At 43.6% G+C, this 22,271-nt stretch overlaps 1 protein-coding gene across 3 annotated transcripts in view; it reads left to right on the forward strand.

Annotated features, from left to right (window-relative positions):
• VPS35L (VPS35 endosomal protein sorting factor like) overlaps window positions 1–22,271 on the forward strand; it is a 141,152-nt gene that overhangs the window by 19,325 nt on the left and 99,556 nt on the right. For all 3 annotated transcript variants that reach the window (XM_069570239.1, XM_069570238.1, XM_069570240.1), the window contains exons 4-8: window positions 1,634–1,756; window positions 4,350–4,374; window positions 7,565–7,641; window positions 11,470–11,598; window positions 17,194–17,278. In XM_069570239.1, coding sequence (XP_069426340.1) covers window positions 1,634–1,756; window positions 4,350–4,374; window positions 7,565–7,641; window positions 11,470–11,598; window positions 17,194–17,278 — 439 coding nt within the window. The remainder of the gene's footprint in view (window positions 1–1,633; window positions 1,757–4,349; window positions 4,375–7,564; window positions 7,642–11,469; window positions 11,599–17,193; window positions 17,279–22,271) is intronic.

Raw genomic sequence — 22,271 nt, forward strand, 5'->3', positions numbered from 1 at the left:
TTATTGATATTTCTCCCAGCAATCTTGATTCCAGCTTGTGCTTCATCTAGCCTGGCATTTCATGTGATGTACTCTGCATATAAGTTACATCAGCCTTGACATACTCCTTTCCCAATCTGGAACCAGTCTGTTGTTCCATGTCCGGTTCTAATGATTGCTTCTTGACCTGCATACAGATTTCTCAAGAGGCAGGTCAGGTGGTCTGGATCCCATCTCTTGAAGAATTTTTTACAATTTGTTGTGATCCACACAGTCAAAGGCTTTGGCATAGTCAACAAAGCAAAAGTAGATGTTTTTCTGGAACTCTGTTGCTTTTTTGATGATCCAACAGATGTTGGCAATTTGATCTCTGGTTTCTCTGCCTTTTCTAAATCCAGCTTGAGCATTTGGAAATTCACTGTTCATGTATTTTTGAAGCCTGACTTGAAGAATTTTGAGCATTACTTTGCTAGCGTCTGAGATGAGTGCAATTGTGTGGTAGTTTGAACATTCTTTGGCATTGCCTCTCTTTGGGATTGGAATGAAAACTGACCTTTTCCAGTCCTGTGGCCATTGCTGAGTTTTCCAAATTTGCTGGCGTATTGAGTGCAGCACTTTCACAGCATCATCTTTTAGGATTTGAAATAGCTCAACTGGAATTCTATCACCTCCCCTAGCTTTGTTCGTAGTGATGCTTTCTAAAGCCTACTTGCTTTTGCATCCCAGGATGTCTGGCTCTAGGTGGGTGATCACACTGTTGTGATTATCTGGGTTATGAAGATCTGTTTTGTCTAGTTCTTCCGTGTACTCTTGCCACCTCTTCTTAATATCTTCTGCTTCTGTTAGGTCCATTCCATTTCTGTCCTTTATTATGCCCTTGGTATCTCTAATTTTCTTGAAGAGATCTGTAAGTCTTTCCCATTCTGTTGTTTTCCTCTATTTCTTTGCATTGATCACTGAGGAAGGCTTTCTTATCTCTCCTTGCTGCTGTTTGGAACTTTGCATTCAAATGGGTATATCTTTCCTTTTCTCCTTTACCTTTCCCTTCTCTTCTTTTCTCAGGTATTTGTAAGGCTTCCTCACAAATAAGGAGGTCTCCTCCTTGTAAGGCTCAGAGGATAAAGTGTCTGCCTACAATGTGGGAGGTTCAATCCCTGGGTTGGGAAGATCCCCTGGAGAAGGAAATGGCAGCCCACTCTGGTAGTCTTGCCTGGAAAATCCCATGGACGGAGAAGCCTGGTAGGCTACAGTCCATGGGGTCGTAAAGACTTGGACACAACTGAGCGACTTCACTTTCACTTTCTTTCCTCCTTGTAAGGATTATTATATTCTATAGTAAAGGACTATCTGCCTTCTGTTCATGCCTTTATTTTTTTTTTTAACCTTGTTGAGGTATAATTGACAAATAAAATTGAAATGTATTTAAGATGTCCAATGTGATGGTTTGATACACATATACATGAAAATATTCCGTACATTGGGTTAACTTGTCTATCACCTCACGTATTTACCCTTTTTTTCTTTATGAGAGCATTTAAGTTCTACTGTCTTAGTAAATTTCAGTTATCCAATACTGTTATCAACCCTCATCACCATGGTTACTTATACTTTTTAAAATGATTGCTGGTGAAGAGATTGTCTTGCCTTTCCTTAGGACAACTCCAGAAAGAAACGTGACAGGGATGATAACTCCATTGTAGGATCAGATTTTGAGCCTTGGGCCAGCAAACGAGGAGAAATCCTTGCCCGGTACACTACCACGGAAAAGCTCTCTATTGTAAGTACCAGTACACTTTTCTCCCAGTGTCTGCTTCAGATGTAGTAGTCATTTCTTTTTGTTGTTATGATTCTGTGCCTGATTCCAGCATATAGGTTCCCGCCCGCTGCCCCTCACCCCACCAGCAATTCTTTAACACAGCTTGGTGTCCTGTAAATCAACTCAGTTGTGATACTGGAGAAAGCATCAGATCCCACAGGTTAAGGGCTCAGCCCACATCAGATGCCAGTCAAGAGTCCATGTTGTTACTCTGCTTCTGACCAACTATCTATAAGTCAGAGGTTCCCATGACCACCTCTTTGGGTTCACTTATTGTTAATTCCCTAGTGACTCAGATGGTAAAGAATCTGCCTGCAGTGCAGGAGACTCAGGTTCAATCCCTGGGTTGGGAAGATCCCCTGGAGAAGGGAATGGCAACCCACTCCAGTTTTCTTTCCTGGAGATTTCCATGGACAGAGGAGCCTGGTTAGGCTAAAGTCCCTGGAGTTTCAAAGAGTTGGGCACAACCGAGCAACTAACACTTTGGGCTCCCCTGATGGCTCAGTGGGTAAAGAATCTACCCGCAGTGCAGAAGATGCAGGAGTGGTGGGTTTGATCCCTTGGTTGGGAAGATCCCCTGGAGGAGGGAAATGCCAACCCATTCTTGTATTCTTGACTGAAAAATCCCATGGACAAGAACAGCCTGGTGGGCTACCGTCCAAAGGGTCACAAAGACCCAGACACAACGGCTAAGCACACAATAATTTGTTAGAATGGCTCACAGAACTGAGAAATCAGTTGACTCACCTGATTACTGGTTTATTACTAAGAATATTAAAGGATATGAACCAATACGAGACGAGATGCCTAGAGTGAGGTTCTGAACAAAGGAGCCTCTGTTCACATGGAGTTTGGTGTGCAGCATGGCAGCATACGGATGTGTTCTGGTTCACCAACCTGGAAGCTCTCTGAATACCATCTTTCTGGGTTTCTATGGAGGCTTCATTACATGGGAGGATTCGTTAAGTTGTTGGCCACTGGTAATTGCCCCTAGTCCTTCTCTCCTCTTGGGAAATCAGGGAGGTGGCACTGAAAGGTTGCTTCCCCTGACAAACAGCCCTCATCCTTTGGTGCTGCAAAAAAATCCACCTCATTAACATAACAAAAGATCCCTGGATTGTTCTCATCTAGGAAATTCCAAGGATTAGGAGCTTTGTGCCCTGTATCTAGACAAAGACTAAGCATGTATTTCTTATTATAAATCACAGTATCACAATTATGTTGCCTAGTTTCTTTTTCAGTTGTTATGTCAGTATTAGTTGGTTTAAAACATGTTGATTGGTTGCTCAAAAAATGTGTTAAGAATCAGGTATCAGGCACAGTTCAGAAAAAGAATAGGAGTCACACAGTCCTATCTCTGGGGGAGGTGAGAGTTATGAGGGGAGGAGAGGGCCATCCTGAAGGTTAACTTCTTACTGTTGTTCAGAGAGTCCCACTGGTGGATTTTCTGCCAGGGCCAGAAGTTCACTGTTTGTTTAGAGGAAGGCCACTAGGTCAAGTTGTTGGCTTATGACCGGGGCTTACCCCGTACTCTGCAAGTTGCTCAACTGGGGTAAGCAGGTTAATGCTTACGTACTTGAGGGCTAGCTTGTAACTGAAGCCTTCCCTAAGGCTTCATCTCTCTTCAGACTGGAAAGATGCCTGGAGGCTGGTGGTCCAGGGCTGTGTGGCACCTCTGAAGTCCTCAGGGCCCTGACTCTTTCTGTCTTGCTGCTCTGTCTTGTTTAGTGTCACCTCATGTCCAAATTGTTAGACAGTGGAAGGGGAGAAGTGGGATGCACCGTCTCACATGCAAGAACACTTCCTGGAGTTCACTCCACACGGCCAGTTACATTTGTCTTGAAGGTCATCATGGGCTGTTCACAGTGCATCCATCAGAAATTGGGTCTGTGAGTAGGGAGGAAGGGGTGAACTCAGTAGCAGCTAGGAAGGTTCAAGTCCCTTCTTCCAGTCTGTACTTGTTAAAAAGAATGGTGGCAGAATTGCTGGTCTATTTAAATTTTTTTCTTACTGTTTTCTGATTGCATTGAGTTAATATAGAGCCGTGATTCTCAACCAGGAGTAATTTTACTCCCCAGGTGAAATGTGGCAATGTCTGGAGACATTTTGGTTGTCACAGCCATGGGAGTGCTGCTGGTATCTAATGTGGAGAAAACAGAGATCATGCTAAACATCCTGCAATGCGCAGGACAGCCCCCCACAACAGTTTTCCACCCCTTAGCATCAGTATTGCCAAGGTTATGAAACCTTGATTTATTAGAGTGCGCTGGAGGCTCTCACATGCCACCATCGTTCTCAAAATCTTGCTCCTTGTCTCACTTTGAGAGTCTTGAATTGACTAGAAATGGGAATCTCTAGTAGTTTCTAGTGAGCTGTATCTTCTTCCTTTGAATAAATATTTCTGTTTTTCATTTGGATAAGTAAATGGCTTTATCACAAAACGATGGCTCATGTGGTCTTATTGCTACTTGGATAATAATTTATAAGTTTTTGATATAGAATCCAGTAAGTTTTAAAAAATATTAATAATTTTTTTTTTTTTTTGCCTCTGCAGAATCTTTTTATGGGATCTGAAAAAGGTGAGTTTTTGTTGTTACAGTTTTGGTGGAGAATTCTCCCATTACCTTTGAAATAGCTTTCCAAAGAGAAAAAGTTTGTAGTATCCAATCCTGATGTTTAATTCAGTTGAAGCTATTATTTCCTAGGTTATATATAGACTTAGTAGAATTGAAATACATACTTAGATGATGAATGAAAGAAAAAAAGACCAAAGAGGCTACTACTAGGAGTAAAACAGAAACCTTGATTTTGGGGTTACAGGGCGGCAGTCACCCCTCTTGTATGCCTCCTCACTGGCTGGGGAATGGTTGAAATTCTTCTTTTTAGAGATTCTTTCCTTTGTTTTACATCTTTATCCCTTAACACATATCCGCCGATAAGGGGAATCACACATTCAGTTTTTCCAGCCACTGGTCCCTGAACACAGCAGTTCTCAATTTATTCTGCCAGGAGACATTGTCTGGACCAGAGCATCTCATACTAGCTTTGCAGCAGGGTCATCTGGGGATAAATGTATATTTTTATATATATATATAATACATCATATATGAGTGAGTGAAGTCGCTCAGTTGTGTCTGACTCTTTGCGACCCCATAGACTGTAGCGTACCAGGCTCCTCTGTCCATGGGATTTTCTAGGCAACAGTACTGGAGTGGATTACCATTTCTTTCTCCAGGGGATCTTCCCAACCCAGGGCTCGAACCCAGGTCTCCTGCATTGTAGACAGACGCTTTACCGTCTGAGCCACCAGGGAAGTTATATATAATACATCATATATATTATATATATAAATATATATTTATATTTCATGCAAATATAGACCGCTGGGTCCTACTCTGCTTATCAAAGTAATCTTGCAGAATGGATCCCAGGAATTCCATTTTTGAAGCTCCTGGGTGATTCTGAAGCCATTGACTTAGCTCCTATATCACTGGGGTGCAGAGGTGCACAGGTGTGCTGTATTGCAAATTGGTGGTATGGCAGCTACAACTCTGTGTGTTCTCTGCAGATTGAGACAGCACATTAGAAATCAAGAGACTGGGGGCACCTTTGTTATAGGCGTAACTTTAACCCCAAACCATTAAAAAAGTAAATCATAGCATTGCCTGTCTACCAGTTTGGAGGGATCAAAAAGTAACCATATCACTAGCTGGTGAGAATGTAGAGCAACAGGAACCGTCATGTGATGCTGATGGGAGTATAAAATGACACAACCTCTGTGTAAAGCACTTTTGTATTATCTGTTAAAATTGAAGATGGCCCAACCTTTTTCCTTAGCAGTTCCACTATTAGAGTATACCCTAGATCAGAAAGTGGCGCACTGTATCCTCAAGGCCACATCTGGCCCAAATCTGGTTTAATTTTGTAAATTATGTTGTATTGGAACAAAGCCATGCCAGTTTGTGTACACATTATCTATGGCTGCTTTTGTACTCTTGTGTCATAGTTGAGAAGTTGGGGCAGAGACTGTATGGCTCACAAAACCTAAAATACTTATATATAGCCTTCTAGAGAATGCATTGTTTCAACTCTGCCCAAGTCCACGTTTCTTAAAGTGTGGTCAGTGATATCACCTGGGAGCTCATTAGATATGCAGAGCCACAGGCCCTGCTGGACCTACTGAAAATCAAAACCTGCATGTTAACACATTCTTAAGTGATTATTGTAAAAGTTTGAGCCGCACTGCCCTGAGGAAATGCATGCATATAGGAACCAGGAGACACGCATAGAAATGTTCATAGCAGTGTTGTTCTCAGGAGCCCCAAACAAGATACAACCCAAACATCTGTTGATGGTAAAATAAGAAATAATTTGTGGTGTATTCACGCCATGGAAAATACTAAGCAGCAATGAAAATGAGTTAGCTGCAGTTCTGTGCAACGACGTGGGTAAACTTAATGAACTAAAGTTAGCGGTGAAGCAAGAAAATATACTATCTGGGTGGTGGCTGCAAAGGTTTTATGTTGTTATTGTTCAGTCGCTAAGTTGTGTCCAACTCTTTGCCACCCTGTGAACTGCAGCACTCTAGACTTAACCTGTCCTTTGCTATCTCCTGGACTTTGCTCAAACTCATGTTCGCTGAGCTAGTGATGCCATGCAACCGTCTCATTCTCTGTCGCCTTCTTCTCCTCTTAGCCTCAATCTCTCCCAGTATCAAGATCATTTCCAGTGAGTCAGTTCTTTGCATCAGGTGGCCAAAGTATTGGAGCTTCAGCTTCAGCGTCAGTCCTTGCACTGAAGGGTTGATTTCCTTTAGGACTGACTGGTTTGAACTCCTTGCTGTCCAAGGGACTCTTAACAAAGGTTTTATGATGGTCTGCTAAAATGTACAAATATGCAGGTTCTGTGATATATTTCAAAATAAAGGGGAAAGTAGAAACCAGGTCAAAAAATCAAATTATTTGGAATCTTAGTAGTTGTTAGTAATTGAATAATTGTACCATGCTCTCAATTGATCCCAGCAAATCTGCACATTAACACCAGAGCTATGAAACCAGTGCCTTAAAAGAGTGAACTTTAGTTCCTGAGAGTGAGTTCGGTAGGCAGGAGCAAGCGGGCTTCTGGTCTAGAACAGAAACCCCCTTAAGATGGAGAAAGGGTTCTGAAATAGAAGGCTCCTGAGGACAACAGGCAGCTGGGCAGAGAGCCCTGCCCCGTGACTGGCCTATGGCCTGGGGTCCTTTCCTTTTCTTCCCTCCAGTCCCTGCTGATGAGAATCGTGCTGATGGACGAGGGAAGGCGGCTGGCTCACAAGTCCTGTTTGCTTGAAGAGAGGGCTTTGAAGCCCTAGTGTTTCCACTTCTGGACAGTGGGATTGTTGTTCTGTTAGTTGTTAGTACAACAATTCTACACTGTGAGTAAAGCCTGAGAGGGCCTTTTGTTTGAGGAAAACAACTAAATGATGGATTCTTGGCATCCTTATCTGGACTGCCTTTCTTTAGGAATAAACAAATGATTTAGTGAAAAGTTTGTAAATATCAAATGTCATGGAACCCTTTTGAGGCTGGCCTGCTGTGTTCCCACGAACAGCTCCTAGGCAGAAATGTTTCTAATGAAACTTGGGTTTCGTAAGGATGTTGCTTTCAAAATCTCAGGGAGTTGTCTGTAATAAAATTGTTCATGATAAAGCGTAGAGTGACCGATGCCTTCCTTTAGGGGGATTGGTGACACAGGAAAGCCCCCCATGTGACATAAATACATTCTTTCTAGGCAAAACTGGGACCGCCACATCTGCGATGTCGGAGAAGGTTCGAACCAGGCTGGAGGAGCTGGATGACTTTGAGGAGGTGAGCGAGTCATTTGCTGAATCCCGGGAGCAGTGATGCTTCTGGTGCTTCTGCCAAGCGAAGTCAATCTCGGTGGCTGCTCTCTGATTAATCCTCGAGCTGCGCATTGTGTTCAGGCCTCCTGAGGCACCAACCAGTCCGGGGAAAGATGCCAGCGGTGCAGTTGGCCGAGCTCGGGCTGGTTTTCCGAAGGCGTCCTTCTCACTGTGATACTTGAGCAAACCCAGGGCGTCTGGGGACAGCAGTTAACTGGGGAAGCCAACTGGAATCATCTACTGGGAAGCTGCCTTGTGTAGTGTGGCATGGACGTGCCTGCTGCAGAGGCTGCTCGCAGCTGCTCTGCTGCTGGAATCTTTCATTAGCCTGCCCGTGCTTTTAAAGAACACGGCTCCTTTGCCAACTTATAAAAATTGACGTATGAATCTAGATTTCTGGATTCTCTTGAATTCCACCTAACTGTGGGCTCACAGTCTCATGTTTAATGTGGATGTGCACCATCCAGATTGCATAGTTCTCCCTGGCACAGTTCACTCATAAACATTACTAGCCTGGTTCCTGGGTCGGGGTGAGACTGGTAGATAAGAGGGCAAACTCTGGAGCCAGACCTTGGATTTGAATCCTGGCTCTACTATTCGGTAATTCTGTAATTTGGGACAAGGTGCTTAAGAACTTGAGCTCTGTGCCTCAGTTTGCTAATCTGTAAGGTGGAGGTGCTACCTAGTATCTGCCTCTTAAGAGTGAATACAGAGGATTATGTGAGTTAATGCATGTGAAGTGCTTAGACCAGCACCTAGCACATTGTACAGGCTTTGCAAGTGTTAGCTGATGTCAGCACCGTTCTGAGTCTAGAGGCCTTAGCTTGACTGCTTATTAACAGGGTAGCCTTGGGCATCCATCTTACTGTTCTCATTTCCTCATCTGTAAAATGGAGATAATACAGTTGTGTGAGCTGAATGGGAATGCCTTGAAATCACAAAGGTCCATTAATAGCGGCTTCCCTGGTGGCTCAGATGGTAAAGCTTCTGCCTGCAATGTGAGAGACCTGGGTTCAATCCCTGGGTTGGGAAGATCCCCTGGAGAAGGAAATGGCAACCCACTCCAGTATTCTTGCCTGGAAAATCCCACGGACAGAGGAGCCTGATAGTTTACAGTCCATGGGGTGGCAAAGAGGCAGACACGACTGAACAACTTCACTTTCAGTTTTTCTTTCCATGTAATAGCAGTTGCCATTGCTCTGTTCTACATTTTGCCTCTGGTTTCTGGGTCCTTCTAGCCCTGAGACCAGAGTTGTTAGCTGCTCAGCAGAGTCTAATAGCCAATATTTTATTTCTCAATTCAGTAATGATATTTTGAATTAGGGTGCCTGAGAGCCCCAGTCTGCATGTCACCAGCCAACCTTGGTTGGTAGGGAAATGCCAAGGGTTTTATCAAAGCTCTGTTGTCTGTTGAGTAACTGAAACTCACTTGAACTGGTTTATGTGGAAAATAAGGACTGTATTGAAGGGTACACTGAATGCAAGGGCACACAGGCCTGGAAGCAGGAACTGAAAAACCATCCAGAACCCTGGCAGCTGTCTTCTGCCTCTCAGGGTTCTGTGTAGCCTCCAGACTTTTCCTAGTTCTCCTTTTTTTTGTTTTTGTCTTTGTTTTTCTGCAGAATGGTTACCTGGCTTCTCCCTGCTCACAGCAGCAGATGGCATGGTTTCCAGGTTAACATGGTATATTTGTCAGGACAAGGCAAGTTTGTAAACAAATGAACCCTGATATCTCAGTGGCTTAATATAACAAAGGTTTATTTCTTCTTGCGTTACTCATTCAGTGTAGGTGACAGGCATACCACCATCTCATGGTGCTGCCATCTCAACAGATGGTTCCAGGGTTGTCAACAGCAGAGCTGGAGACAGGGTCACTTCTCACTGCCTCAGCCCAGAAGGGACACATGCAGCTCGGTTCACCACCCGTTTGTCCAAACTGCTCATGTGGCTCCTCCTACACCAAAGGGGCAGGGAGAATCCTACCTTACTGTTCAAGTGAACAGTTGGGATCAGTTCACATTTCCTGAACCTCCTACTTGTATTTCTTTAATAAAGAGTTGTTCCAGCAATCCTACTCCTGGGCGTGTATCTGGAGAAAACTCTTAATTCAAAAAGATACATACAGCCCAGCGTTCATAGCAACACTATTTACCATATCCAAGACAAGCAAGCAATGTAAATAAATATCCACCAACAGATGAATGGATAAAGAAAATGAGGTACATATACACAATGGCATACTACTCAGCCATAAAAAGAATGAAATAATACCATATGCAGCAGCATGGATGGACCGAAAGATTATCATACTAAGTGAAGTAAGTCAGGCAGAAAAAGATAAATATCATATGATACCACCTATATGTGGAAGCTAAAATATGATGCAAATAAACTTATTTGCACCACAAAAACAAGCTCTAGACTTACAAAACTTTTCTTTTTTTCCCCTTACAGTTACCAAAGGGAAAAGGGTGGGGGGATAAATTAGGAGTTTAGGATTGGCAGATACAAACTACTATATGTAACATAGAGAAACAGCAAGGACTTACTGTACAGTACAGTAAGCAGCTATACTCAGTATCTTATAATAAACTGTAATGGAAAAGAATATGAAGAATATGTCTACATACATGATATAACTGCATCACTTTACTGTACACCAGAAATGAACTCCGAGTTGTAGAGCAGACGTGATAACCACCACACTACGGAGCCCTTGCCAGACATAAACTCAATGTTGTAAATTAACTATACTTCAATTAAAAAAAAAAAAGAGCTCTTCACTTTGAATTCCAGGGAACATTCATATAAAAGGGATTTGGTTCCCGGTCTCATGTGGGTTGTTAGCATGACCTTCACTCCTGTGAGCAGTGTAATCAGCATCTCAACAATTAGCCAAGGATTAATAAGCATGTACTGTGTGCCAGTGGTACTGGTCTTTACATATGTTGTTCTTTCATCCAAGTGATGACCTCACGCGCTTCTGCCATGGGTTTTTGCCGAGTCTGCTCTCTGTCCTGAATGCACTCTTCTTGATCCAGTTAATACCCTCCATTGCCTACTTAATACCTGCACCCCACTGAGAATTTGTTTCAAGCATCACTTGCTCCAGGAAACCATTCTTGACCACCAGTCTAGACTAAGGTGAACCTTTTCCTTGACATTTGTGTATCCCTGAAATTGAGCTGTGTCTCTCAATTGGTGGATGTCCACCATCAGCATTTTTTCTTCCTTGGTGATACATAAAACATTTGTGCTTCTTACAATGGACACCTCAGATTTAGATACACTGTGATATGTATCTTCGTAGAATTGGTTTCCCTGAATATTTGTCTCTGTATTAGGGTCTGTCTTGTCCTCTGTACCTTAAACTCTGTTAGTCCTAAAGTAATGTCTGTTTGCACAACTTTGTATATGGGACATCTAGTATACCATAGTTGCCTAGCGCACAACATGCCCCATTAACTATGTGTTGAATAAAGGTAAGTCCTTTTATCACTGTTCACAGAGGAGACTCAGAGAGGAAAGCAGCTCTTGAGTCATATGGCTAGAATGTGACTGAGTTGGGAGTGGACTCAGGTCTGACTTATGTTCCAGGCCAGTCTCGCAATCATTGCCCTCTGCCCATCTTGGCAGAAAACTCAAAGAACTTCTTTGATCCCAAGGCAGAACTATCGATCTTGCTTGGGATATGAGGACAACCTACAGATCAAAACTCAGCTAATATTCATGGGGGTGGGAAGTCCAAAATGTTTTTCTTCTGTACATGTATCTTTCTACCTTCTGCCCACAGGGATCCCAAAAGGAGCTGTTGAATTTGACTCAACAGGATTATGTGAACCGCATAGAGGAGCTCAACCAGTCGCTGAAGGACGCCTGGGCCTCGGACCAGAAAGTGAAGGCTCTAAAAATAGTCATCCAGGTCAGGTTGAGTGATTTTTTTTTTCCCTCCAGAATTTCCTTTGTAAATCTCCTTTGTGGATAATTAGGGTTTTCAGAGGCCTGCCTTCAGGGTCTTACCCTAATTTTTTCACCTGTTCCATTTTCACCTACCTCCTGTGAAAGTCCATGATTATGAATCAGTGTTTTCTATGCAATGGCTAATTCCAGGGCCACCATGTGCAGCTGTATAGATTATGCACTGTGTAATTCCAGGAAATTTCACCCTAGATTACAGAATTACTGATGTCCCCCTAGGGTTGTGCAGTTTGTTGGCCCTGTTACAGCCCCTGACACATTTATGATCTGTATAGACTAAAGATTGAGCAACTGTGTTTTGGGTTTTCTTGACCAGATTTTCTTTGTATCTTTGGGACCAATGGTTGTATGTTCCTAATGTATGCATTTTGGGGTCATGTTCTGTATAATGATGTGGTATAGACAATGTGTTTACAGTGTCAGAGGTACATTTGTTGAGTCCTGTTTGTTGATCCATGACAACTTTTGGATCACAAGAGCAAGTTCTATAGGGAAAACAGCTTATCCTGTCTCTTGAATCATAAAAACATCCTGTCTTGGCAAAACATGTCCAGAAGTACACTATACAAGGAATGATGTATACATTATGATTTTCAGAGCAGAGGTAACAGAATTGCTGAACAGCCATTTTAGTTCAGAAGTACTAGCTCTCATTCTTGTTAATTGTCATGGGAATGTGACATTTGTTTTCTTACCTTTTTTTCTGGAGGAGGGTTAGGAGAGTCTGAGAGTCTTTACACTGGGTACTTGAAAACGTTTAGGATGACACTTTGTATGGCAGGTACTATTTATTTTGGTGTTCATGATAGAGGCAAACCCAAGCCCATTTCCCTTCCATCACAGTTGTTAGTTGACAAAGTAAATATCTGAAGGTTTCTCTCATCCTGGAGGCACATGATGGAGGTTGCTTGCTGAGTGGCTCAAGTGAGAAAATACTTAAACTAACAAGAGCTTCTTCAAAATATTTTCTTTGGCAACATCTCTCCATAGAGTTTTGTAGCACAGAACTGTGACTTCTAAGAGTTTTACATCTGGAGGAGATTTGATTCATGTGTACCCAAAGAAAAGAACCATAAAAGTGTTTAATTAACTCCACATCTGGTTAATAGTAATTATTTGACTTTCAGTACTTTAAAGACTACCTTCTTTATCCAGAAAAAGCTGGTGAAGGTGCAGAGTATGGAGAAAGGAAACACAGTTCCCTTTATTTGCTCTGTAGTGAGATTTTACTTTATCAACTTTATTGAGATAATTTACATGTCCTAAAATTCACCATTGTAAATGTACAATTCAGTAATTTTTAGTAAGCTTACAGAGTTGCACAGCTATTCCACAATCCAGTTTTAGAACATTTTCGTAGCTACTGCCACTTTCAGCTCCAAAAAAACCACTGATCTGCTTTCTGATTCTGTGAATTTACCTTTCCTGGACATTTCATATACGTGGGGTCATTCTTTTGCCTCTGGCTCCTTTCACTTACCATGTTTTTGATGTTCATCCATGTTACATCAGCAGTTTGTTTTTTTCCCTGCAGAGTAGTATTCCACCGCAGGCATAACCACATTTTTCTTATCTATTAGTAAGTTGGTGGCCATTTAGATGTCTGCACTCTGACCATGATGAATAATGTTGCTGTTCACAGTTGCATACAAGTCTTTGTGTGGACATATATTTTCAGTTTTCTTAAATAGATTCCTGGAATGGGATTGCTGAATAATATGCTAAGTTTATGTTTACCTTTTTGAGGAATGGCCAGTTTGCTTCCCAAAATAGCTGCTCCGTTTGCATTCCCACCGGCAGTGTACAAGGATTCCAGTTCCCCTGTATCTTCTCCATCACTTGTTTCATTATTGTCAGTCTTTTTGATTATAGCCATCTGATTGGGTGTGAAGAGGTATCTTCTGCCATTTTAATTTGCATATCCCACCCGACTAATGATGTTGATCATCTTTTCATTGGTCATTTTTGTATTTTCTTTAGTGAACTGTCCATTCAAGTCTTGCCCATTTGAAAAGTCATTTTGTTTATCTTCTTTGCCGAGTTGTAACAATTTTTTATCCTTGATATAAATTCTTTATCAAATACATGATGTACATGTATTTTTCTCCTAGTCTGTGGCTTTTCTTTTCATTTTCACAATGTTATCTTTTGAAATGTGGAAGTTTTTAATTTTAATGAAGTTCAGTTTATCAGTTTTCTCCTTTTGGAGTTGTATCCAAGAACTGTTTGCATAACCCAGGGTCATGAGAATTTCTTCCTATTTTTTCTACAGTTTTATAGTTTTAGCTCTTACATCTAGGTTTATGGTCCATTTTGAATTATTATTTTGTATGTATAGTGTGAGTCTCTAAATTTATTAATTTTTTTTTTTTTGCTTATGGATATCCAGTTGTCTCAGCAGTATTTGCTGAAAAGACTTTTTCCTGTTGACTTATCTTGGCATCATTGTCAAGTCAGTTGGCCATAAATGTAAGGGTTTATTTCTGAACTCTCAATTCTATTCCGTAGATCTCTAAGTATATCCTTAAGCCAGTACCACCTGTCTTGATCTATAGCTAGCTTTATGGTAAGTTTTGGAACTAGGTAGTATAAGTCTTTTAACTTTTTCTTCTTTTTCAAAATTGTTTTGGCTCTTCTGGGTCTTTTGTGTATCCATGTGAATTTTAGGATCAATTTCTACCAAAAAAAAACCAAAAACAAAACCTTCTGAGATTTTGATAGGGATTGTGCTGACCCTCTAGGTTAGATGGAGAGATTTGCCATTTTCTTCTCCAGGAGAATTCATCTACCGATGCATAAATTATGTATCATTCATTCTGTTGATAAGTTTCCAGTTCTTTCCTTTTCTTTTTCCTTTTTCATTATTATGAACCATGTGAACACTAGTCATGTCTGCTGGTGACCATGTAAAGTGTTTCCCTAATGAAGGCCCATACCTGAAAGTAGAATAGCTCAGGTGTACGGCGTGTGCCTCGTCCACTTTTCCAGATGATGCCAAGTTATGTTCTGCAGTAGCTGTGCCAGCCTGCACCGTAGTGGCAGAGTGTGAGCGTCTGTGCTGTTCGGCAGCCTACCAACATTTGGTATGAGCAGACTTCCTATTTTAATGTTTCCAATTTAGAAGGTAATAAAATCATATTTTATTGTGATTTTAATTTGCAATTCCCTGATTATAATAAGATTGAGCATCTCTTCAAATGTTTATTGGCCACTGGGGTTTCTTTTTCTGTAAGATGCCTTTTGTTGATTCCTTTTGCTCATTTTTCCATTATGTTATTTGTATCTTTCTTACAGATTTTTAGGATTTAAAAAATATGTGTTCTAGGCAATAACTGTCCTCTGATTAGTCTGCTTCCTTCCTTCTTTCCTCCCATCCATCCATCCATATATATAGTCATACATTTTTAGTACTCAATCATAGGTTATCTTTTAATTTATTCATTTGCTTTGGTTCAAATTTTTGTGTTTTATTTCCAACTTAGTTTTTGAAATTGTTAGTTTCCTTCTAGAATATCACTAATTGGCAACAAATGAAAAACATTCCTTTAGTATTTTTTCTGCAGTGTTGATAAATTCGATAGCAAGTATTTCAGGCAGGTAATTGACTAGTCAGTTGCTCAGGAAATGTTTATAACAATGGTTCTCAACCTTGGCTGCACATTAGAATCACTTGGGAGCTTTAAGAAATCCTGTTTTCCAAGCTGAACACTGAAGCTGCTCGATCAGAATCCCAGGCACTGTTATTTCACAAAGTTCCCCAGGTTATTCTGAAGCTGAGAATCCCGTTTGTAGAACGCTTTTTCCATTCAGAGGGTAGTACAGATTGTGGATTTCACGAGCCCAGTGTGTCCTGGGCTTGTGTGAGTGCAGCACCTGGAGCTCTTGTTTAAAATGCTGATTCCCTGGTGCCTCCACGGGTGGCTTTGACCAGTCGGTTTGGAGAGGAGCAGGAACTCTGTTTTTAGTACATACCACGGGGTGCCTGATTTTTATTAGTTTAGGAAACTGCAGCAAAGCTTTAAAAAAAAATAGCTGTGGAATCTTCAAAATAGTGACTTCAATTTATAACATTATATGACTTTAACTTTGGATTAAAAAACCTTATATTCTGTGACACCAGCTGGGGAGACAGATCCATGCAGTATTGGGAATCGCCAGCTGTGTTTAATTTGAAATCTTCTGTTTGAATTCTCTCTCCCTCCCTCCTCACCACGGGCAGTAACTCATCTCTGAGGGGCTCTGGTAGAAACTCAGGAGATATCACATCCCTAGGAACCAAGCGCTGTGTACTGTAAACAGTCTCTAAGATTCAGAGCTGTTTGTTTTCTCCAAGCCCTGAAGTCCCATGGGGTAATTGTTTAAGTTGGAGCTCTCATAAAGGGCATGTGAAAGACATAAAGCAAGGTGTCAGGAAATGGAGCTCTGTGTGCCTACAAATGCCACGCTTGGTGTCGATGCCGTTGTTTTCACAGCTTACGTTCCTCTCACCTCCAACCTCCAAATAACATTTGGGCTATGAGAGGTTGCTTCACAAACTGGACACGTTGTTTACTTTTAATTATGTAATGCTAAAGAGAAACTTGATAAATCTAATAATTTAGATATTGGGTAACAAAGCCGAACTGAAAACACATGTCAGTCTACATCTTGATAAGGTGAACTTTCTAGCCATTCACTGCACATTGAAAGTGCATGCATATGAAAGGACTCTTTCTAAATGTCCAAATAGTTTTGGTTTTTACATGACATTTTTTTATCTCTGATAAACTATGGAAAGGTTATCTAGTTCCTTATCCAGACTTTTGAATCTATAAAGACTTTAGGGTATCACTTTGAATTCTTCAAAGTAGAGATAGATTTTTGTTTTTGATTATACAAGATGACTTCATCTAGGGTGTTCGGGGCCACGTTGTGTGGCTGTAATCTGGTTTGAGTCCTGAACATGTCAGTGACCTTCTGGCGTAGGTGATGGTGGAGGGATTGAGCAATTTCCTGCAAACCCAAAACATTCCTCATGTCCTCAGTTCCAGAGAAACATGTAACTCTTTGAAACTTGTCCAGTTTCCTTTTAGAAGGAAATTTAAGAGTGAGTATAAATAATAGATGCTAGTGTAAGAAGCCCTGGAGAACCTGTGGGGTCATTTCATAGAAAAGAACATTTAAGAATCAAGACTATCCAGAGGATAAACCAGAGGAGGCCATACTGAAAAGATGGAGTCACCTGCAGGGATGCTGGCTGACTTTCCTGGTGGCTACATGCTGATCCTAGTTCAGACCCTCTGGATAAGATTCCTGAGTTGTGGCTTTTCTGGAGGCAGGTGATGGTGCCTTTCCTCAAGAGGCTCTGTTATGAGCAGAGTCGACTCCCTTTGTCAAAAGCACAGTGCTATTTCTTGTAATTATACCTCCAGAGATTAGCACTAGGCCTGGCCCATGGTAAAAACCTGCACTTGTCTGTAGAAATCCTTTACTTTCTAGGCTTGGAGTGTTTCAACCCAGTCAGACATGACAGAGTGACTTTTCTCTTCTCTTTTTCTAGTGCTCAAAGCTTCTTTCGGACACAAGTGTTATTCAGTTCTACCCAAGCAAATTTGTCCTTATCACCGACATACTTGATACATTTGGTAAGTACTAGTTTTATTCATCTTAAATCTAAGAAGTAGTTTGATTGCCAGAAGTTGGATGGTCGAGTTGCTTTAAAATAGGTTCTATTGTGGCTTCATTTTTGAGGTAAGTACGAGGGAAATCAAAACCCCCACCCTTACCCTTGCTCCCGTGCTGTTTTTGAAAGAATTTTATTTTTTTTTAACTTGATTTTTATTGGCGTATAGCTGCTTCATAATGTTGTGCTTGTTTCTGCTGTGTAGCAGAGCAAATCGGCTACACATACACATGTATCCAGTCTTTCCCAGATTTCCTTCCTATTTCAGTCACCACAGAGCGGTGAGTAGAGGCCCTGTGCTACATGGCAGGTTCTCGGTTGTCTATTATATATATAGGTGTGTGTGTGTGTGTGTGTGTGTGTGCACATGTGCGTGCTCATGCACTCATTTGCTCAGTTGTGTCTGACTCCTTGTGACCCCCGTGAACAGACTGTAGCCTGCCTGGCTTCTCTGTCCAGGTCCTTTCCCAGGCAAGAATACTGGAGTGGGTTGCCATTTCCTCCTCCAGAAAGAATTTTGAATACTTGTTTCTCCCCTTCTGATAGGCTAGTAAGGTGAGTGAGCGAAGTGAGGCGGACTGGGGAGCACGCGTCCTATCGAGGCCTTGATCCACTGCCAGCCAGCTCATGGCATCTGGAACCCACTTTGTTCAGAACTCAGCCCGGCATCTCTTCCCAGCCCTTCCCCACCCACGCTGGGTTTCTGTCCTAGGGAACGGCAGCACCATGCACCCTGTTGCCCACTCTGGAAATCTGAGCATCTTCTCGGCATGCCCCACGCACAGTCCATCACCAAGTTCTTCTCTTCAGCCTCCTCAGTTTCTCCCCGGTACTCCATTTCCTGTCTTCTCTGTTGAAACCTTAGTCTAAGCCGCCAGCCTCTGCCCCGTGGATGATGGCTGCAGCTCCTGTGAGGTCCTCCTGCATCACTGTGGCTGCCCCTTGTCACGTGCTCAACCCCTCAAGCCAAATGGTCTTTGGGAGCCCAGCAGAGAGATCTAGATGGAAGAGATTAACCAGGAGTCCCTTGGAGAAACAGGAGGTCTCCATGCTGCTTCTGATGGTCAATGGCCAAGACATCATGCCATTAGCAGTTTGCCCAGACCATGCAGCCTGTGGGCCGTACGTGACGTTCAGCAATGAGGTGCCCTGCAAGAACTAGGAGATAGTCTCCTTCTGAGAACTGAATGTGGAGGAGGTTGGCGCATAACGTTAGCTGTCTTGCCGGTGGGCTCCCAACCTGGCAAGTCTAGCCTGTAACCCATTGAAAGGTCAAATGTGTTAGGAAACAAAATGTCATTCAGAGAGACCATATATTTCTGTGTAGGAGACCGGGGACCTGAGTGTATTAACTGGAACAAGTGATAGAGAAACTATCTCATACTAGTCTTAGAGAAGGGAGGGTATTTATCGGCTTATGTTGAAATGGCCAGGGGTCATTTCTGGCTTTAGGTACAGCTAGATTCAAGAATTCAACCAATATCTTCAGAATTGTGGCTTTTTCTAGTACTTTTTCTTGGGTTGACTTCATTCTCAAGCTCCACAAGGTGTCCCCAGCTTCTATCAGCTTTGCTGCTAGTAGTCCCAGGAGAAGGAAGGAAATTCTAGCCACACTTTCCAGCAGAAGTCTTGGAATTCATCTCATTGGTCTGGCTTGGATCACTCATCAGTCCCTGAGCCAGGTATGGGCTCTGGAGGAGGCAATGTGCAGATAATCCAGAGTTCGGATACCCCAAAGAAGAAAGGTTGATGCTCTTTCCAGGAGAAAAGGGAATGGGAGCTAACTGAGCCAGGAAGAGACATCTAGGATCTTTGGGTTCAGATGATCCGGGGAGGTGGTGTTGGGCGCTCTGCTGGGCACTGACAGTGTCAGCAAATAGGAAACAAAAATCCAGGCCTTGGTGGGCTGTGCCACAAAGAGGAGATTTACAGAATACATAAGTAAACCTGATTGTGTATTAGATGAGGACTGGTGCTATGGAGGGAAAAAACTCCAAATCAGAGCAGTGGGTGGAGGTGGGCTGCACTTTTAAATAGGGTGGTTGGAGGAGGCCTCGCTGAGAAGTTGATGTGTGAGCAAGTACTTGAAGTACGTGAGAGATGAATCACATGCTGGCAACGTGGGGCCAGTTAGGACCAAGGAATAGCCAGTGCAAAGGCCCTGGGGTAGGAGCAGTCCTGGCAGCTTTGGAGAACTGAGGCCAGGGTGCTGCTGCAGGCGTGTGGAGTGGTGGTGAGGGGATGGGGACAAGGCCAGAACCTGGGGGGCCATGTAGGCCGTTGAAATGACTTGGGCTTTGACCTGGAGGACGTGAGGAGCCACTGAGGTGTTATGTAGAGTTAAGTGCAAGTTCTGATTTAGTTTTTAATGTGCTTCCTCTGACTGCTGTGTTGAGACTAGATTGTAGGGCAAGGGCGGGGCAAGGGGCCCAGTTGTGAGTCCAATGCAACATTTCAGGTAAAAAATGAGGGTGGCAGGGACCTGGGGAGGCAGTGGGGATGGAAGGGGGGGTAGTGATCCAGAACAGACAGGCGCTTTAGGCTCTCAGAATAGACATCAGTTACCCACCCCTTGGGCCTCAGCTTGTCCTCATGCCCAGCTTGCCTTCAGGGAGCGAGGGTGTCGGTCAGCCAGAGAGGCTGGTAGCTGTGTCTGTTTCTCCTGACGGTTCTGTTCTCATGGCGAATTGACACATTGACCTTCTGGTTTCCCTCACCAGCCTCCTGCAAGTCTCTTTTGCCTGAGTCAGCATCCCTGGGCGAGACTAGTTCCAAGAGGCCGATGAGCCCGCAAACCTGGCCAGATCCAGACATTAACCCTGTGAGAATTTGGGGCAGTCATTCTGTCAGCCTCTGTGGTGGCAGCCCAACCCCGTACCTCAGCCAGCAGGACTGAGGTATGGTGTAGATGCCTGCTGTCCTTGCTGTATTCTAGGAATTAGCTGGGCTGGGGGTTGAGAATAACGGTGAGAAATCCTCAGCAAATAAGGGTTTTCTTTGGGCCTGACTGTTTTAGGTTCTTTAGTGATATTCAGTCACGCCATCTTTGTAACAGCTCTATGAGGTAGGGTCTGTGATTATCCCGGAGAAGGCAATGGCACCCCACTCCAGTACTCTTGCCTGGAAAATCGCATGGACGGAAGAGCCTGGTGGGCTGCAGTCCACGGGGTCACGAAGAGTCGGACGCGACTGAGCGACTTAGCAGCAGCAGCTATAATTATCCTCACTTCACAGATGAGGAGGTTGAGGCACAAGGATGTAAAGCAGCTCATCCGCTTCCCCAGGGTAGTGAGTGGCAGAGCTGGGGCTCAAATTGAGTTCTCTCTGAGCAGTCAGAGCACCTGCTTGATTGCTCTTCAGTTCAGTTCAGTCACTCAGTCGTGTCTGACTCTTTGCGACCCCATGAACCACAGCACGCCAGGCCTCCCTGTCCATCGCCAACTCCCGGAGTCTACCCAAACCCTTATCCATCACTTGGCTTCTGGGGGAAATTCTCTCTATGAAAACTACAAGTGCGTGTAGCCTTGACCCAGCAACTCACCTCTGGGAATTCATCCCAGCAACCCAAGTGACTGTCCAGAGGGGACCAGTTAAACAGAAGATGACACGTCTGTGCACTTCAGCGCTAGGAGCCCCTGAGGAGTGAAGCCGTGCTGTGTCCTGGTGTGGAAGGTACCCAGGTTATGTTGTTGGGTGAAAAACTCGAGATGCAGAACAGCTATGAGAGTATGTTCCATTTGTGTAAGAAAGGAGGGAAAGTTAGAACAGTTGCTTCTCGTCGCTTGTGTTTGCCTAAAGAAACATTAGGAGGATACTCAAGAAACTAGTAAAAGTGCCTTTCCACCCCTCCCCCACCCCGGCCCCCCTCCAAACGAGGGTGGTCCAGGCAGTGAGCATCATTCGGTACCTCTTGTAGCCTTTTTGAATTTGGAACGGTGGGCGTGTTTCATCTATTCAAAGGATTCCCAGAGGCACCCTTGTCCAGATCTGTTGTGAATAGCTTTCCTCAGGCCTGCGAGGCAGCCTGCATGTTCAAGGGCTGCGTGTTACACTTTGGGGCTAGAGAGCCGCTCTCACCTTTTACAAAGGGGGCAGGACTCACTTGCTTGAGTGGCAGCTCGGAGTGCGGAGGTCCATTGTGCATGTGTCCCTGTTACCCTCGGCTCCACAGGAACACGTGCTACTGTTGGAGGGCAGGTGGTTTGTGGTGGTGGACGAGGCTGATGGATCGTGGGAGCATCCAGCTGGGCGGGGATGCGGGACACCGCCCTGGGCGTCTGCAGTGCGCAGGCGTGGCGGTGCTTTTGCTGGGACTTCCCTGGAGGCAGTGAGTGCAGAGCTGGAAGCTGGGCTCTGGCGTCTCTCTGCTTGCATTCCTTGCCTCTCCTCCAGGGTGGTGTGAACCTGAGCCTTGGTCTCTTCACTTGTGGAATGGGAACTTCCCATTGTGAAGTTCCCGCACCGTCACTTGTGGAATGTAGACCTTGCCTCTGGGAACTTCTGGGGAGAATTTTAATTGGGAGAATGTGCAGGAAGCACATGATGTCTGTCCCCTTCTAGGAACTGGCAGGGTCAGTGTCAAAGTAAGGTGCTCAGAAAATGTTAACTGTTGTCACTGATCTCTTGTATTTCAGTGTCTTTGGTTTATAAGAAAGTGAATCAAGAAAGGAAAGGAATCTAGGATCAGGTGTTATTTCTCAAAATAGTTGTCCACTAACTTAATGATGCTGAAGCTGAAACTCCAATACTTTGGCCACCTGATGCGAAGAGTTGACTCAATTGAAAAGACCCTTGATGCTGGGAAAGATTGAGGGCAGGAGGAGAAGGGGATGACAGAGGATAAGATGGTTGGATGGCATTACCGACTCAATGGACATGAGTTTGGGTAAACTCTGGGAGTTGATGATGGACAGGGAGGCCTGGTGTGCTGTGGTTCATGGGGTCACAAAGAGCTG

Source organism: Ovis canadensis, chromosome 24, assembly GCF_042477335.2.
Source record: "Ovis canadensis isolate MfBH-ARS-UI-01 breed Bighorn chromosome 24, ARS-UI_OviCan_v2, whole genome shotgun sequence".
NCBI lineage: Eukaryota > Metazoa > Chordata > Mammalia > Artiodactyla > Bovidae > Ovis > Ovis canadensis.